This window comes from Scyliorhinus canicula, chromosome 5 (assembly GCF_902713615.1).
Source record: "Scyliorhinus canicula chromosome 5, sScyCan1.1, whole genome shotgun sequence".
Taxonomy (NCBI): Eukaryota; Metazoa; Chordata; class Chondrichthyes; order Carcharhiniformes; family Scyliorhinidae; genus Scyliorhinus; species Scyliorhinus canicula.
The window spans coordinates 159,408,189-159,427,571 of NC_052150.1; the positions used below are offsets into that span (position 1 = coordinate 159,408,189).

Below are 19,383 nucleotides of genomic sequence, written 5' to 3' on the forward strand. Positions count from 1 at the left end.
GGGACTATGGCAACTTTACATTAGCCGGAGAGACGCTTAAACAGTCCACCCTCTAGAAACCCATAGGAACGCTAACTAACTCCTGGCTTTCTCTGTTTAACTGAATATGGCCGATTCCAAAAGTTGCTAAAATTAGAATAGACTCCAATTATTAATGCAAGGTATCTATGATTAGATTTGTTGCCTTTTTCAAATGCAGATATTATGGTCGCTTGTTTCCAGTACTGCAAAATTGAACCACTGTCCAATCATTTTTCCATGATGTTTAGTGCCCTATAACTTTCTTTCTTCAAACCCTGGAGGACTCCTAGATATATAAATGTCTGCTGCATAGGTCTAGTTGTACTCAAATTCATTTAAATGATCTAGGATAGTTAATGGAATGCAGAAATTGCATTAAAATTTGTAGTCACCTGATGCATCACTTTAGAAAATATTTTTCTTCAATTTAACCACCATTTTAAACCTTTAAAAATTCCAATTCATTCACTTTTGTAATACTGACATAATATTTTGATTGTGCTAACATAGTCTTCCATCCTCGATTCTGAAGTCTATTAAGCACCTCTAATTTGCTTTTGGATTCTTAAACATTTCCAAGAGCTCCCATCTCCTGAGTAGTTTTCTTTCATTCTTTCTATTTTCTTTACAAAAAAGGACACTGAATATGCATTGTTTACAAGATATTTACCTCTGATGTATTGTCATCAGCTGTTGTGGATACTTCACTTTCTGGCTGAAAAATAAACAAATTAATTCAAAACAATTCAAATTTTCAGAAAAATTAAACAGAATTAATATTCAATGCTCATAACAAAGTGACAAATATTTTCAAAATAAAGTGTGCAAGTTTACAAGGCACATCCAACAATTGTTCAAGAATCAATATAGATGGCCAACTAAACAAAATAGACCTAAATTTCCATGGATACTTTAATCAGTCATCTAAAGCTCTAAAAGATGCTCACTGACACCGTAATGACTTGCATGTATTCAGCACCTTCAACATAGTTGAACATGCTACGGCATAGGTGCAAGTATGCACAGAAGTTATGGATGAAAGAGATTGAAACTTGACCTCAAGACCCGGAGGATAGAACCTGGGAGACCAATCAAAAGTGTGTTAGTATATCAAGTCTAGAGTAACTAAGCAGGTCTGAGGGTTTCAGCAACAGATGAGCTGAGGCAGGGCAGAGTCAGGTGATAATGGGAAGGTAGAAATAGACAACTCTAGTAGTGGAGTTATGTGGTCTGAAACACATTTTCAGATTAAATATGAAAGCAAGGTGGCAAATTATCTGGTTCAGCCTTAGACAGTTGCCAGAGAGGTGGAGTTAGTGGCTCAGGAATCAAGGTTATGGTGGGATGAATTATTGGGCCTCCACAAATGTATCCTCTAACGTTTGCCAAACATGCAGAATGAATTTTGTTATGTGAACCAATATCAAGGTAATGTACAGACATGCGTCACCCCAGTAGGGGCAAAATAACCTACATAATAGAAAGGAAGAATATATTTACCAGCCATTGACAAGGTGCCATGCTACTCCACAAATGACCAGATTACTGAATTCAATTTTAAATTTGCCATATACATTCTGCCAACTCCAGCATGATGTAACCATGAAACACATCGTCCCTCATTCCATCAGCATTCTGCGGGAACTACTCCCTCCATGACACCCTGATCCACTCTTCCATCACCCCCAATTCCTCATCCCCTTTCCCCAGTACTTCCGGTGAGGCAATGGTGTGAGTGGTCAAGATGGGAGGAGGAGTCTTGTAGGGGAAACAGTCTGAGGTCCATGGTGATGCCCCTGTTGCCATTAGCCCTGAAATGAATACGGGAGCCCTGTGGTGTAGTCGACAGTCAGGGTGTGCAATCAGCTGAGGAGATATTTTAAATTGGAGGAGATGTCGGTGTTGACACCACTGTCTGGGAACCACAGGTTCAAGCTGGAGGAGATGGATGGGAAGTGGAGGGAGGCGGGGCTGGAGAGTGTTGGGGACCTGTACTCGGGAAGTTTGCGGGTCTGGATGAGTTGCAGGAGAGCTTTGAGTTATCGAGGGGGAGCGAGTTTAGATATATGCAGGAAGAGTGGAGGTGCTCCCCAGGTTGCCAGAGTACACTTTATTGGAGCAACTGCTGCTCCCGGATGAGTTGGGGGAGTGTAGGATTGGCGATATATATGGGTAGTTGGGGGAGCAGGGTGAGGCGCAAATGGTGAGGATGAAGAACAAATGGGAGGAAGAGTGCGTGTGGGGGGGGGGGAGAGATAGGCTGGGGACTGTGTTGCAAGGCTTTGCAACGGGTGAACTCAACCTCCTCCTGCACGTGGATGAGCTTGTTTCAGTTCAAGGTGGTGCATAGGCGAGGCAGAGTGGGTTCTTCTGGGGGGGGTGATCGATAGGTGGGAGAAGTGTGGGCGGTGGCTGGCGAATCACGTGCAGATGTTCTGGGGTTGCGATGAGCTGGAGAGATACTGTGTTTGAATGTTATCTAAGATAATAAGGTTGGAGGTCAGAATTTCCTCCGAGTCACTCACCCACCCCGCTGCCTTGGGCGACTCCAGAACCTGCCATCCTAGCAAGATCTGCCACCTGGCTAGCAAAGCGGCAACAGATAAGCCTCTCTCCCCACCTGAACTCCCCGAACCTCCAAAACCCCTGAAATCACCACCAACGCCTCGGAGCCACTTTCCCCCCAAAATCTTTGGCATGATCCCCAGGAAAGACTCCCAAACTTCCACCAATTTCGGACAGGACCAAAACATGCGAGTGTGATTCGCCGTTCATACGTAACTTTGTCACGTGCGCTCTATGCACCACTTTAAATTGTATTAAACGTAATCTTGCACATTGATAATAATAATCTTTAGTAGTGTCAAAGTAGGATTATATTAACACTGCAATGAAGTTACTGTGAAAATCCCCTAGTCGTCACACTCCGGCGCCTGTTCGGGTACACTGATGGAGAATTTACAATGTCCATTTCACCTAACGGCACATCTTTCTGGATTTGTGGGAGGAAACCTGAGCGCCCGGGGGAAACCCAAACAGACACGGGGAGAAAGTGCAGAATCCGAACAGACAGTGACCAAAGCCAGGAATCAAACCTGGCGCTGCGAAGCAACGGCGCTAACCACTGTGCTAGAAGTCACATTTACCCTCCACAGGGCTTCACTCCAAACCCTCCATCAACTCCCCTACCCAGCTCCTGCTCCTATTAGTGTACTGAGATGGATGGAAAACTGGTTGGCTGACAGGAAGCAAAGAGGAATTAACATGTCTTTTTCAAATTGACAGGCAGTGACTTATAGGGTACCACAGGGGTCGGTGCTAGGATCCAGCTATTCACAATATATATTAATGATTTAGATGAGAAAACAAAATGTAAAATGTCTCCACATTTGCAGATGACACCAGGATGGGAGGGTGGGCTGTGAGGAGGATGCAGAAATCCTTCAGTGAGATTTGGACAAGTCAAGTGAGTGGGCAAATGAATGGCAGATGCAGTATAATCTGGAGAAATGAGAGGTTATCTATCCACTTTGGTAGCAAAAACGAGATAGCAGGCTAATAAATGGCCATAAATTAAATGAATGGCCATAGAATAGAAGGGGAGAATGTGCAACGAGACCTGGGTGTCCTTGTCCACCAGCCACTGAAGATAAGCATGCAGATTGTAAGAAGGCAAATAGTATGCCTTCATTGCGAGAAGATTCGAGTACAGCGGCAAGGATGTCTTGCTGCAATTATACAGAGGCCACACCTAGAATATTGTGCTCAATTTTGGTCTCCTTATTTGAGGAAGGATGTTCTTTCTCTAGAGGGAGTGCAGGGAAGATTTACCCGGCTGATTCTTGGGATGGCAGGACTGATGTACGAGGAGAGATTGAATCCATTCGGATTGTATTCGCTAGAGTTCAGAAGAATGAGGGGGGCTCTCATAGACACCTATAAATTCCAACAGGACTAGACAGGGCAGATGCAGGAAGGATGTTCACGATGGTTGGTGTGTCCAGAACCAGGGGGGTCACAGTCTGAGGACAAGGGATAGACCTTTTAGGACAGAGATGAGAAGAAATGTCTTCACACAGAGTGGTGAGCCTGTGAAATTTGTTACCACATGAAGTAGTTGAGGCCAAAACATTGTATGCTTTCAAGAAGCAGTTTGATATAGCACTTGGGGCGAAGGAACCAAAGGATATGGGAGAAAGCGAGATTAGGCTATTGAGTTGGATGATCAGGCGTGATCATAATGAATGGCTGAACAGGCTCGATGGGCCAAATGGCCTCTTCTTACTCCTATATTTCTACTTTACTTCCTCCAGCGAGGCCCTCTCCCCCTCCATTTTGTTTTTAAATTTTTTAAAATAAATTTAGATGATCCAATTTATTTTTTTCAATTAAGGGGCAATTTAGCATGACCAATTAACCTATGCACATCTTCTGAGTTGTGGGGGCGAAACCCATCACAAACCCGGGGAGAATGTGCAAACTCCACACGGACAGTGACCTGGAGCCAGGATCGAACCTGGGATCTCGGTGCCGTGTGGCAGCAGCACTAACCACTGCACCACCGTGCTGCCCTCTCTCTCCCTCCATTAACTGTTTGTGGTTTTCAGAGACCCTCCCCATCTCATCCTGGGACACAACCTTTTCGAGCAACGACGGGGAAGGCAATCGTGGAAACGTAGCCAATCCCTCCTAACAAAATCCCTAATCTGAAAGAACCAAAACCCATTTCTCCGTGGCATCTGAAACTCCTCCTCCAATTCTCTCAGCTCTGCAAAGCTACCTTCCACGAATAAATCCCTAAACCTCTCTGTCCACTTCCGCTTCCACGCCCTCTACGTTGCATCCAATCCCGCTGGAATAAATATATGATTGCCACAGATCGATGCCCACAATCTTAAAATGCTGCCCAAGCTAATACCAGACTGTTAACAAGGCTACCACCACCGCATTTGTGTAGTACCTAGCTGGCGAGAACAGAAGGGGCACCATCACCAGTGCCCTCAGATTTGTCCCCTACATAATGTCGCCTCCATCTGCTCCCACACCGATCTTGGCGTTTGTTGCCCAGTAATACTTCAACAGGTTTGGCAGGCAAAGCCCCCCTTTCTGCCTATCCCTCTACTAAAATCACCCAGCTCCCCCCTCTGTTTATCCATCTCCAAAAATTACCCTCAAATCCTGGGCACCTTCTCTGCCCATATAAAGCTTGAGATCATCCTATTTACGCTCCCAAAATATGACTCGGGCGCGAAAACCGAGAGATTCTGATAAACTAACAAAATCTTCAGGAGAACCATCACCCTAACGCTCTGGACCTGCCTCCCAATGATAACGGGAGAATGGCGACTAGTGGTATGCCTCAGGGGTCGGTGTTGGGACCACAGCTTTTCACAACAAACTGGAAAGAGGAACTGAGGGCACTGTTGCCAAATTTGCTGATTATACAAAGGTATGCAGTGGGACAGGTAGTATTGAGGAAGCAGGGGGGTTGCAGAAGGACTTGGACAGGCTAGGGAAATGGGCAAAGAAGTGGCAGATAATAATATGGAATGCAATGTGGAAATGTGTCAGGTTATACACTTTGGTAGGAAGAATGGAGGTACAGACTATTTTCTAAGTGGAAAATGGCTTAGGAAATCAGAAGCATAAAGGGACTTGGGAGTCCTTGTTCACGATTCTCTTACGGTTAACGTGCAGGTTCAGTCGGCAGTTAGGAAGGCAAATACAATGTTAGCATTCATGTCGAGAGGGCTAGAATACAAGAGCAGGGAGGTACTTCTGAGCCTGTATAAAGCTTTGATCAGACCCCATTTGGAGTATTGTGAGCAGTTTTGGGCCCCGTATCTAAGGAAAGATGTTCTGGCCTTGGAAAGGGTCCAGAGGAGGTTCACAAGAATGATCCCTGGAATGAAGAGCTTGTCACACAAGGAGCGGTTGAGGACTCTGGGTCTGTACTCTTTGTGGAGGTTAGAAGGATATGGGGGGGATCTTATTGAAACTTACAGAATACTGATAGGCTGAGAGTGGACGTGGAGAGGATGTTTCCACTGTCATGGGAGTGTCCCTTTAAGAAAGGTTTTTGTCTTATCACATGGCTTCAGTGATGTCATTGTGTGGGTGGAGCTGGGCTGTGGCTCTGCGTTTTTAATTTTGCTTTGTGCTTTGGACTGGTTTTTAACTACACAGGTTGAAAGGAGTGTCTCTCTATCTTCGTTTTAAAAGCTGTTTCCAGGCTGCCTGATAACATCAGAGATCATTTCTTTCTGGAAGGAATTCAAATCTGCTGTTTGAAAAGGGCAAGAGAGAATCAAAAACAAGTCTTATAACCGGAAGAATGCAGTGTGCTGAGCCACGCCTTGAAAAAGGGTTCCTGGTTTTACTTGGAGTTTGTCACTGAATTGAAACCGTTAAGGGGGGTTTCATTGAGGGTTATACATAGATTACTGTAGCTGTGTGGGGTCTTTATGTTTGTAGTTGATAAAATTGTTAGTGTGTGTGTTTATACAAATGTTAACTAAAAAATTCGTAGAATAAAGCTTATTTCTTGATTAAAAGCACCCATGAACTCTGTTGAATAACACCTGAAAGGCGGCTCTTGTGCTCATCGGAACCAAAATCAATAAACAGTTATAGGTCAGGTGAACTCCATAATATACTTTGGTGTTTTCTAAACCCTGCCTCATAACACCACTAATAAGAAACCTAGAACCAGAGGCCACTGCCTCAGACTGAAGAGACAATCCTTTAAAACTGAGATGAGGAAGAATTTCTGTGCAACTCATTGTCGCAGAAGGATGTGGAGGCCAAATCAGTGAGTGCCTTTTAGACAGAGATGAATGGGTTCTTGATTAATAAGGGGATCAGGGGTTTGGGGAGAAGGCAGGAGAATAGGGATGAGAAACATATCAGCCATGATCGAATGGTGGAGCAGACTCGACGGGCTGAATGCTGCTCCTGTCTTATGGTCTAACATTCCACCTCTTCAACCCGTCCACCAAATTTGCTAAATTTAATTTGCGTAGCTGAGCCCAACTACGTGCCATCTGTATTCCTAAATAACAAAAGTTTGACTTGACCAGCCACAATGGTAAGTTCTCCAACCCCCTCCCCTGTACCTCAGCATTGACTGGGAACATCTCGCTCTTTCCCACATTAAGCTTATGCCCCGAAAGCGACCCAAAGTTTGTCAGAACCCCATAATCCTATTTATGCTAGCAGTCGGGTCCGTGACATTAAGCAGACTGTTGTCCGCTTATTGGGACACTGTGTTCCACCCCTCCTCTCTCAATGCCTCTCTACCCAAGGGAAGCCTTAAGTGCCATCGCCAATGGCTCAACCGCCAATGCAAAAAGCAATAGGGACAATGGACATCCCTGCCTCATTCCCCGATGCAGGCAGCTGGTAGTGTTCGTGCATACACTTGCCTTGGGGGCCCTGCACAACATCATAATTCGATCGACTAACCCCGGCTACAAACCAAACCGCACCAATGTTTCAAAAAGGTACTTTCACTCTACCCGGTCAAATGCCTTCTCCACATCCATGGGTATTATCACCTCCATTTCCTGACCCATCGTGGGGCGTCATCACCACATTCAACAACCTCCTAACGTTTGACAATAATTGTCGCCACTTCAAGAACACAGTTTGGTCTGTGGCTATCAACCCCGGTACACAATTCTCCAGGCACATTGCCAACCCCTTAACCAATAACATTGCATCCACATTCAGAAGCAATATTGGTCGATACGGCTCACACCCCTTCAGATCATTATCTTTCTTTAAAGTAAGTGAAATCTAGGTTTGTGCCAGCATGGGTAAAAGCTCCCCCCTTATCTCACGAGTCATTAAACATTTCGACTAGGAGCTCTCCCAACTCTGTTGCAAACATTTTATAGAATTCCACTGGGAATCCATCCGGGCTCAGGGCCTTCGCAGGCTGCATCAACCCAATGTACCTAATCACCTCCTCCAACCCAAATGGGGACCCCAACCCCTGTACTTTCCTCTCCACCACTGTGAACTCCAAGATATCCAAAAACTGTTTCATGCCCAAGTCCCTCTCTGCGGGCTCTGACCTGTACAGCTCCCAGGAGAAGGCCTCAAACACGCCATTCACCTTCCCTAGCTCAGTGACCACCCTGCCCCCAGTGTCCTTAACCTGCCCAATCTCTCTTGCCGCTGCTTGTCGGCTCAACTGGTGCGCCAATAGTCTACTGGCCTTCTCCCCATGCTCAAAACTCCCCTCTAAGCCGTCATAACTGCCCCACCGCCTTCCCCATGGACAGATCAAACTCCATCTGCGGCTTCTTCCTCTCCTTCAACAACCCCTCTCCAGGAGCTTCCAAGTCTGCCGATTCACTGCTAAAATGGTCTCCACCAACCTCTGCCTCGCCAACCGACCTAACTTATCCCTATGCGCCTTACTCGAGATTAGCTCCCCCTGATTACCACCTTCAAAGCCTCCCACAGCACAGATGGAGAGGCCTCTTCACTTTTGTTAAGCTCGACATAGTTGCCTAGAGCCGCCCTGACTCTCACATACCCTACTGTATACCAACAGTCCCACATCCAACCTCCACTGCTGTCATTGGGAGCCCCCCCTTTCCATGCACAAGTCCACAAAATGCAGCGCACGATCCACCACAACAATCGCCAAATACTCCGAACCAACGACCCCTGCCAGTAATACCTTGTCAATATGCAAGTATACCCAATGAATATGTGAAAAGAAAAATTCCTGCGCCTCCAGGCACCCAAACCACCACGGATCAACACACCCCTTCAAACTTTTTAAATGGGCGAATACCCAAGACCTTTTGACCTGATGGAACATTCAGTCCCCTCACATTCCATGAGACCATTCAGGTCGGGGGACTCCAAATCCCCACCCTGATATGCCACATCCATATTTCAATGGACTCACCGAGACTCCGTCTCGCCCACCTCACCGGGTTTTTGCAAGATGGCCGCTGCCAACCCCCCTTCAACCAACTACTCCATAAAATCACCTTCAATGTCAGCAACCCACCCTTCCCCAATCCAAACAAAGAAAATTCTATCTCCCCGGGCTCGCTGTCCCAGCCCAAGCAAAGAACAAATAAACCCCCCAACAACAGAAAAAACAAATCCCCCCCCCCCCCAAACAGTCAGCCACGGCTTCCATTCACCCCCACCCACCCCTCGCTCCACTTCCATGAACTAGCATTTCTGCTGGCCAGGTGACCCCCACCCGAGGTAAAGAACACACTTGTAACCAAACAACCCACTTATCCCCCCTCCCCCACCGCCTAGTAGCCCTGTGGTCATTCACCGCTCTCCCCCCCCTACGCTTTCCACCATAATCCACACATACAAAGGCCCCCATGGCAATACTACAAAAGCAGGGTGGAAAACATTATAAAACGCTGCTGTTCCACATTAACAATTCAAAGTGGGTAACAATAATACAGAATCATCAGCATTTCTGCCTCCAAAGAGGCAATTTGATCTTCGTGGTCAGCCATCGTCTCGTCCATCTTCGGAGTGTCGCATTCTGAGCCTCCAACCTCTATTCCACTCTCTCCAGAACAACCCGAATCAGCTCTGCCACTCTTGCCAGATCCTCTGAGGACGCCAACCTATGCTCCTCAAATACGGACAAGAAAAATTTGACCAATTGCTCCATCGACCACTGTGTGGGCAGCGATGCCATAGGGCCTCCCGCCATCTTTGCCTCTACTAGACCATTTGTTTCCTCATGGTCTGAAGAATGCCCCTTGTTCAATGCACTCCTTGTTTGATAACTCCTTGACATCACCCACCAAAGAAGAATATCATGTTCTGTGATGGGAGTACTTTCTTTACCTGCAACACCCTTGTAATATGGCCAGAAAAGGCCAAATTGTCCATCCCCAGGCGGGACCAACCTTACGTGCAACCACTTACTCAATGGCCACCACCGGAAGTCCCAGAATTGAAATGTTAATGGTTAATTTTTTTTAAATAAATTTAGAGTACACAATTATTTATTTTTTTCCAATTAAGGGGCAATTTAGTATGGTCAATCTGCACATCTTTGGGTTGTGGGAGAATGTGCAAACTCCACATGGACACTGACCCAGGGCCGGGATTCTGACCCAGGGCCGAGATTCGAACCCGGGTCCTCAGCGCCACAGTCCCAGTGCTAACCACTGCACCACATGCCGCTCCATGTTAATGGTTAGTTGATGTTGTTAAAGATACAGTGGTAACGGGCATTTGTTGATTAAAGACTGAGAGGTGGCTTTGGTAGCTTGGAGGCAGAAATCTGTATGAATAAACCTACTCACAAGGAAAAAACCCATGTCTTGCTTCGTACTTCACCATCGGACTAGGATCCATTTAATACTGATCCCCATGAATGAGACAGAGCTGGCCATCATTGGGATAACCATTACCAAGGTTGTGATCAGTGGATATGCTGAAACAAAGACGATGATAATCTCAGACCTAACCCTACTGCTCACGTCCCATTTCTCCCTCATCTTACACTGTTTTGATTTGCAGGCTGCTGACAGTGTACACATTGACTTCTTGCTTTTCATCACTCCTTGCACTACAACCGTACCCCTTTCTGTTTCAGAATCCCAAGTGTATCCTGGCCAAGCAGTGCAGAAACAGCAATGTAATAATACAGAGCACCATCACACACCCACCAACTCAGATGTTGCACGCACCTTAGGAGGTGACATCTACACATTGAGAGACAGTAGAGCAAAAGTAGGCTGCAGCCAGAGCAAAGCAAGGTTAACGCAGGTGACAGTTTACTGGAGGGGTGAGATCACACACAGTTCCTGCGGCAGAAAACTCAGATGAGCATTTTGATGAGATAGTGGACAGAAGCTGAAGTGTATGCACACCAACATTTGTGGTGCATTTGGAAACCTGCCTGGAAAGTAAACATTCAATATCAAAAGACACCGGTTTTGGAACCCATCCATTCAATCATGGAGCACCATCAGCACACTTGTGGACTTAATCATAATTTACATTGTGACCAAGCAGATACTAATCGTTAAGTATGTTCTATGTTAAGGATAGAGCAGCAGTAATGTGCAGGACAGTTGGTGAATGGGCAAGTTCGAAAGCGGCTATCAGTAATGCACTTGGATGCCTTCTTCAGCCACTTGGCCAAAAAGGGTCATCCAGGTTATTTTGTTTCCTCCTCCTCCGTCTGCTTTCAAGGTACACTTTGTGCAGTTCCTCGTTCAGTTCCAAACAGTCATAAACGTTAACTCTGTTTCTCAATCCACAGATGCTGCCAGAACTGCCAAGCTTTTTCAGCACTTGTTTGCATTTTGTAGTTGTTTCTTGCTGATGATTAGGTAGGGAAATCGCTGTCTGAACACCTCGTCCTGTTCTACAGGCCTTCTGTTCGTTCTCCACATGTTGTATTCTACGGGCAATGCCTACGACTGCACCTATATCTAGGAGCCACTGGTTAGTGCGGAAGTCTTGGAGTCAAAAGAGATTTCTTGAACACCTGCTCTACAACTCCCCATAGACTTTAGCAATGTTAACCAATTATAGAAAATACCAAGAAGTTGTCAAATCAAAGCATCTGCCAAAAGAAAATCAACCATCAACTAACGTGTAAGCAGTTAATGATCTCTTTAAATAACACTGGTAGGTTAGGAGTGTGAAGCTCCAAAATAATGTTGCCGGCAGAGGTGTACACTGATTGACATCATGACTTGACTGCTCTTCATATTTCCTGCATTCTTATTGTTCAATAATGACCAATGCGTTATGAGATCAAAAGAGTAGTAAATAGATTTTGTTTCAGGCAGTTTCATCTTTTTAAAAATAATTTTTTTATTCTCCCTCTTTTTCACATTTTCTTCCAAATTTACACCCACCAACAAACAATAAGCAGTAACGAATACGATGTCAATCCTTAACCACAAAAATCCCCCCCTCCCCCCAAACAGCAGCCCACATGTTAACATAAACAAAAAACAAAAAGGAATCAGGAATCACCCAGTCACCATTATCATATACAGTCTCCAACCCCCCAACCTCTCCCAACCAAACTAAAAATGTTGTACCTACAGAACCCCCCCATCCCAAATCTCAAGCAACCTGCACCCCCAGGAATCTAAAGTGAGTCCCTGCCCTACAGAATGGCACCCCCCCCCCCCCCCATCCGAGACACAACAAAATAATCACTTTTGTCCAGATTGAATTTGTACCACGAGAAAGAAGCAAAGCAGCTCCAATATTCCCCCTGACCTTATTTGTGCGGGCACTCGCCCTCGGTTCCTTATACAGTAGCTTCACCCATTTCACAAATCGTGGTCCAATCCCAAACTGCTCCAGAACTACCATCAAGTACCCCTATTATACCCGGTAAAACAGTTTCTCGGCGTCCAATGCCACAGCCACCTGTTTCCTTCCCCTCCGCCGGTGCCATAACCACGTTCAATACCCTCCTAATATTTGAAAAGAGCTGCCTCCCTCTCACAAACCCTGTCTGATCTTCACCTATCACCTTCAGGAGGCACTCCTCCAGCCTACTTGCCAGTACCTTCGTCAATATCTTTGCATCCACGCTGAAAAGTGATATGGGCCTATACGACCCACATTCCGTCACATCCTTATCTTTTTTAAGTAACAGGGAAATCGATGCCTGCCCCAAAGTTTGTGACAACACCCCCTCCCCTATTGCCTCCTCAAACATCCCTACCATTACCGGTGCCAGCTTATCCATGATTTTTTAAATAATATTCTACCAGAAACCCATCCCGCCCTGCCATCTTCTCTGACTGTATCCTCCAAATCGCATCTTTTATCTCCTGCTTCCCCTCTCCTAACCTCGGGTACTCTAGCCCATCTAGAAATTCCTCCATCTCCCGGTTTCCCCAGGTGGCTAGGCAGTTTCTTCTCTCCTTTTAAATTCAAAAACCTGTCAAATATTTAGCAATCAGACCTCCAGATAACACCATCTTTAAATTAAGCAGTTTACTACAAAAATAATTATGCATTTGTTTTAACACTTGCATAGTTGTGGTTTGTAATCTCAGCAGTGCAGTTACAGGACAGCACATTTGTTTATTTTCTACAGTAATTTAACAAACCTTAGGTACAAGACACACAAACTGTAGACCAATATGGCGGACATGGTTATTTTGAAACTATCACACATGTTTTTGGTTAGGTTACTTTTCCTGAACATCTAGAAGCCAGTGTCTAATGGCAAAAGGTATTCCACTTCCACTATTATGACAGAAATATACTCCTCCACATACTCCTACAACCAGAAATATGTGGATTAGGTATTTTGTGGGACACATGCCAACCAAAGCACATGATGTATGAACTCAGCATAATACTTGGACTCTCTTACTGTAGAACTATCCAAAAGGATTCTCCTCTCAAATGAAGAGAAAATACTTCTGCAGGATGTTATAAGTTAAATGTCAGTCGCAGCACACAGGGCTGTACATGAACAAACTTTTACTAATTCACCAAATCTTATTCAATTGAACGAAAACAAGACAAATAGTTCTCACCTCAATCATGTAGGTCTGGTCCTGTTTGATTATATCTCCACTGTGCAAAATCTTATTAATTATGAACTCCTCACTTTCCCCTGCTGGTCCTCTCTCTGCACTTGTTTTAACATCTTGCTGTTGATGCTTAGCTGTAACATGTCGCACTTGTTCATCCAGTTTGCTTGCTTTTTTCTTCTTCTTCTGCTTTTTCCCTGGATTTTGAATATCAGTCTGAGCTTTCCGTTGGCGGAATTGGGCAAGCTGAAAAATGGAAAATGTAATCATAACTTTTTACATCAACAAAATCTTTAATAAAGTTGTGTAAGATCTTAAACTTAAAAGTTTAATGCAGTTTAATGATTCTGCTAAGAGATTGAAACCACTGTCCGTGTGGAGTTTGCACATTCTCCCCGTGTCTGCGTGGGTTTCACCCCCACAACCCAAAGATGTGCAGGATAGGTAGATTGAACACTCTAAATTGCCCCTTAATTGGAAAAAATAATTGGGTACTCTAAATTTATTTAAAAAAACAGAGATTGAAACACTTAAAGAAATTGCAGCAATTAATCCTATTAGACATATTCTCTTTTGCCTAGATTGCATATCATGTAGTCACCTTCTAGATAAGATGTTGCAAAAAGTTCCAAATTACGATATTTCCAATGGTAATAATTTCATTGCTTACATAATCTTTCTCTTCAATCTCTGGAATGTACACGGTTATGGGGTTGATTTGATGTGAGGTGTTTTTAAGATGTTGAAAGGAACTGATATGGTAAAAACATCTCCCTGCTGATAGGGGAGTCTAGGACAAGGGCACATAATTTTAAAGTCTGAGCTAGGACATTGGAGAATAGAGTCACAGAGGCACAGAAGATGCCTATGCGGCCCAGCAAGTTCATAGAATCATAGAATTTACTGTGCAGAAGGAGGCCATTCGGCCCATCAAGTCTGCACCAGCCCTTTGAAAGAGCACCCTACTTAAGCCCACGCTTCCACCCTATCCCCGTAACCAAGTAGCCCCACCTAACCTTTCGGAAACTAAGGGGCAATTTAGCGTGACCAATTCCCCTAACCTGCATATCTTTGGACTGTGGGAGGAAACTGGAGCACCAGGAGGAAACCCACGCAGACACAGAGAGAAAGTGCAAACACCACACAGAGTCACCCGAGGGCAGAATTGAACCCGGGACCCTGGAGCTGTGATGCAGCAGTGCTAACCACTGTGCCACCTCTCTATAGAGCAAAGCTGTCAGTTCCATGCCTCACTATCTCCATAGCCCTGCAAGGACTCTTTCCTCAAATGGTTATCCAATTTCCATTTGTAATCAAGAACTTGGAAACAGGCCTTCAAAAAAAGAATGGTGGAAGCTCAGTAAATAATTTTAAATCTGAGGTAGATATTTGCTGAACAAGAATACAAAATTATTGAACCATCGCAGGTGGAATGAAGTTAAGGTATATTAGCCATAATCTCATTGAATAGTGGAACAAACTTCAATGGCAGAATGGCCTACTACTGTTCCTATATTCCGATAAGCAGGCAAATCAAATGTGAGACAATGATTCACTTAAACTAAGGCAGATTATCCCAGGTCTCCATTATTTCAATAAAGGCAAGCTTTTCAATACCTTCCCATCACAACAAAAAGGAAACAGCAATAACAACAGCATTGCTATAGTAAGAATGACCAAATCAGAATAATGCTAAAGGGTTCATCTAAAAGTATTTTCTATTTAACATAAATATACATCTTAAAAATTGTCAAGAGTAGTAAACATAGGATAGTAGGTAATTGAGAAAATGTCATCGCAAATCAAACATCAAAGAAAGCTAGAATCTCAAGATTGAATGTTTGTCAGTGTCATTGCCAGCTACACAATTTTATAATATTTACTTAATTTCTTGAATTTTGTCCACAAGAGTGTCAGTGAATGCAAGTCACACTTAAAGCAAAGGTGACATGGTAAAAAGGAAATAGTGATTTTGGACCTTAACAAGCAGTCCAAGGCCAAAGGAAATGAATGATAATTGCTGTGCAACATCTGTGCTGCCCCCTGACACTCCTCCCCTCCCTCAATAACAACAATCACATTTACACACACACACACAAATTTCCAGAACCAAAAATTGGTTGGTATCAGATGAAGTAGTGAATATCTACACTCATTTTAAAAAGTAGAATGTTCAAACAAAGGTGACAGAATTGATAGGCTTATTTTGTGGTTCAAAATAGCCTCAACTGGAATCTGGATAAAAATCTTAATTACAATTGCGTTCTACTTAATGAAATTTTCTAACTACCGCACTGGTTGAGTGGAGAATTTTGACAGTAACAAGCAATGTGGATATAGGGGAACCTGTGGATGTGGTGCACTTAGATTTCCAGACAGCATTTAACATGGTGTCACATCAAAGGTTACTATGCAAAATAACAGCTCATGTTGTAGAGCGTAACATGTTAGCATGAATAGAGAATTGGTTTTTATCATAGGATCTTATCATAGGATTTACAGTGCAGAAGGAGGCCATTCGGCCCATCGAGTCTGCATCGGCTCTTGGAAAGAGCACACTACCCAAGGTCAACACCTCCCCCTATCCCAATAACCCAGTAACCCCACCCAACACTAAGGGCAATTTTGGACACTAAGGGCAATTTACCATGGCCAATCCACCTAACCTGCACATCTTTGGACTGTGGGAGGAAACCGGAGCACCCGGAGGAAACCCACGCACACACGGGGAGGATGTCCAGACTCCGCACAGACAGTGACCCAAGCCAGATCGAACCTAGGACCCTGGAGCCGTGAAGCCATTGTGCTATCCACAATGCTACCGTGCTGCCTAAAATGGAGGAAGTTGGAGTAAACAGCGCCCCTGGGTGGTCTCGAACCACCAACCTTTCGGTTAACAGCTGAACGTGCTAGCCAATTGCGCCACAGAGACTCGGATTAGCTAACAGGAAACAGAATAGCATAAATGGGCCATTTTTCTGCAAAGTGGAGTGCCAAAGAATCAGTACTGACCATCAGGGTGGATGCTGGAGGATGTTTCCCCTTGTGGGAGAGACCTAAATTAGGGGATACAATTTTAAAATAAAACTTGTCCAATTTAAGGGTGCGATTAGATTTTTTTTCTCTTAGAGGGTCGTGAGTCTTTGGAGCTCTCTTCCCCAGAGAGCTGTGGAGGTAGTGTCACTAAATACTTTTAAAGGCCAAGTTAGATAAATTATTGACTCACGAGGGAGTCGAAGGTTGTCAGGAGTAGGTAGAATGTGGAGTTGAGGTCAAAATCAGATCAAGTATGGCCTTATTGAATGGCGCAGCATGCCCAAATGACCTACTGCCACTCATAATTCCTATGTTCATATGCTTCATCTTTTAAGTAAGAAGCCTAACTGATGGACAAAGCCATTACACTGCATCATTTCACAACTGCTAATTCTGATCAGCGTCAGGGTATCTCTGCAAGACATCCTCATCGCAGTAACCTACGCTCAATAGCTGCTTAATCAATGACTGTCCCTCAATCACGACAGTGGAACTTCACATTAAAAAGCACTGTGGAAGCACCTTCATTTCACAGACTGCAACAGGCCAATAAGACCTATCAAAACTTTCTCAATGTCAACTAGGGATATGTGGAATAAATAACATACAAAACAAATAAATGATAGCAGCAACAACATTCCAAGAATAAATAAAACAATTTCCTATTTTCACACCATCTGCACTCTACAGCATTTTGGACATTTTAATTATATTTTTGCTGCGTTTTCCCCAACTTCGACTGTGACGATAACAAATTTCAACATTATCTTTTCACTTCACTACACGTTTTTAAAAAGTAAATTTAGAGTACCCAATTCATTTTTTCCAATTAAGGGGCAATTTAGCATGTTCAATCCACCTACCTTGCACATTTTTGGGTTACGGGGGCGAAACCCACGCAAACATGGGGAGAATGTGCAAACTCCACACGGACAGTGACCCAGTGCCGGGATCGAACATGGGACCTCGGCGCCGTGAGACTGCAGTGCTACCACCGCGCTGCCCTACTATACATAAAAGACCATTTTTCATATGTTCTCCAGGCTGTCAGCAATTTTCCATTTGATAGGTTTGTTTTCATATTAACAGTAATTCATTGGTTCTGAAGTGGAAAAGAATCAATCAAATGACGTTCCAAAGATGCTATGTGTGAGAGATTATTCTTGTAGACAAGATACTATTACAAAATGATCAAACTTGACTTGAATACGGATAATAAATTATAATAATCTTTATTGTCACAAGTAGCTTACATTAACTCTGCAATGAAGTTACTGTGAAAATCCCCTCGTCACCATACTCCGGTGCCTGTTTGGGTACACAGAGGGAGAATTCAGAATGTCCAGTTCACCTAACAAGCACGTCTTTCGGGACTTGTGGGAGGACACTGGAGCACCTGGAGGAAACCCACACAGACACAGGGAGAACATGCAGACTCCGCACAGACAGGGACTCAAGACGGAAATCGAACCTGGTACCCTGGTGCTGTGAAGCAACAGTGCTAACTATTGTGCGACCGTCAAGTTTCCGTAATGTGTGTTCCATAAGTAAAACATTTACATCAGTAAATAGATTGATATCTATGAAATATTGAAGTGCTTAATTCTGCAAATTTTAGCATGCACAGAAAACTGCGCGTCACTAGTCACCTGCAACGTACATAGAAAATTTCGCAACCAGAATAGGTGCCAATAATTAGACTACTTCACCAACTGCCCAAACACTTTAGCGTGGCTTCGTAAAAGAATCAGTTCTGCTGTTAGGAGTTACTAACTAGCAATACGAAATTCTAAATCAGAAAATATGCAACAAATTATACACTTTAGAAGCTCTTGTTAAATCTCTGCAACCTTGTTACACTCGAGTAGCTTTGTCTCCAGCCTTCACAAGATGTATTATCTTAAACGTACTTCAAGACGTTAGGAAGTATGCACTACATTAGCTGGCATTGTTAATAGCCGTTATCATTTAGAGTAATACGATAACATAAACAAACTAGTTTCATTTTAGAAATCTTAAAGGAGCTTTCACAAATGCATACTTTTAAAAAATAATCATCTTGCGCGTTTAGCTTCAGCAGTCTATCCCTTTTGCACGCCATTCTTGGTTAACATGTTTTGGTAAACTACAGTACATAACAATGCCCCAAATCGTGCTTTACACCCTCCTGTCACCCCATGTAAACACAAGCACGGTGTGACTAGAGGCCTACACCCCGGCGGCAGTTAGCTAAAGCCTGCGGATCCAATTAGAAAGCTCAGAGCGGCAGCAAAGCGCATCTTCCCCTTTACACCTGGAGACGGACGGGGCAACCAACTGACTGGCTCCCCTTTCAACAGAAAACACCCCCTCCTCCGGTCTCATCCCCTCCCTCCTACCCACCGTCTTTTTCAACATTCCCTTCCGCCCCACTCTCTTACCTTGGCTTTGCCGGCCTCTAGCTTCTTCTGTCTCTCCTCGTCTTCCATGGCTGTGTGTGTGTGTGTGAGAGAGAGAGAAAGAAAGAATTCCAGCTCAGTCAGTGACACGTTAGCAGCGCCCACCGCCGCAGCCGCTCGAGGCAAGCGACATACTGCGCATGACAGACGCACAAGGCCAGGAGCGCCACGCCAGGCCGCGTAGAGGGGGCGGGGAGGGGCGGGGAGTGAGACCACATTCAGACCCACCACATAAAAGCAACCTGCTGGAATAAAACCAAGAGAAGGACATCGTTATTCAAGAACTCAATCTGTGTGGCGGCATCTTTCATCCGTATGGAAAGGGGACGACTACCCAATGAGTTTCTATGTTTTTTTAA

At 44.4% G+C, this 19,383-nt stretch overlaps 1 protein-coding gene and 1 non-coding gene across 13 annotated transcripts in view; both read right to left on the reverse strand.

Annotated features, from left to right (window-relative positions):
* Positions 1–19,160, reverse strand: part of akap9 (A kinase (PRKA) anchor protein 9) — a 332,810-nt gene extending 313,650 nt beyond the window's left edge. For all 12 annotated transcript variants that reach the window (XR_005460747.1, XR_005460749.1, XR_005460744.1 and 9 more), the window contains exons 1-3: positions 19,007–19,160; positions 13,554–13,796; positions 692–736 (exon numbers count right to left, since the gene is read on the reverse strand). Coding sequence is in view for 1 of the 12 variants with exons in the window: in XM_038797918.1 (XP_038653846.1) it covers positions 692–736; positions 13,554–13,796; positions 19,007–19,054 (336 nt within the window). In the remaining 11 variants the exon portion in view is untranslated. The remainder of the gene's footprint in view (positions 1–691; positions 737–13,553; positions 13,797–19,006) is intronic.
* On the reverse strand, positions 16,409–16,482 carry trnan-guu. Its single transcript has one exon. It is a non-coding gene; the product is annotated as a tRNA-Asn (tRNA).
* Positions 19,161–19,383: the final 223 nt, after the last annotated feature.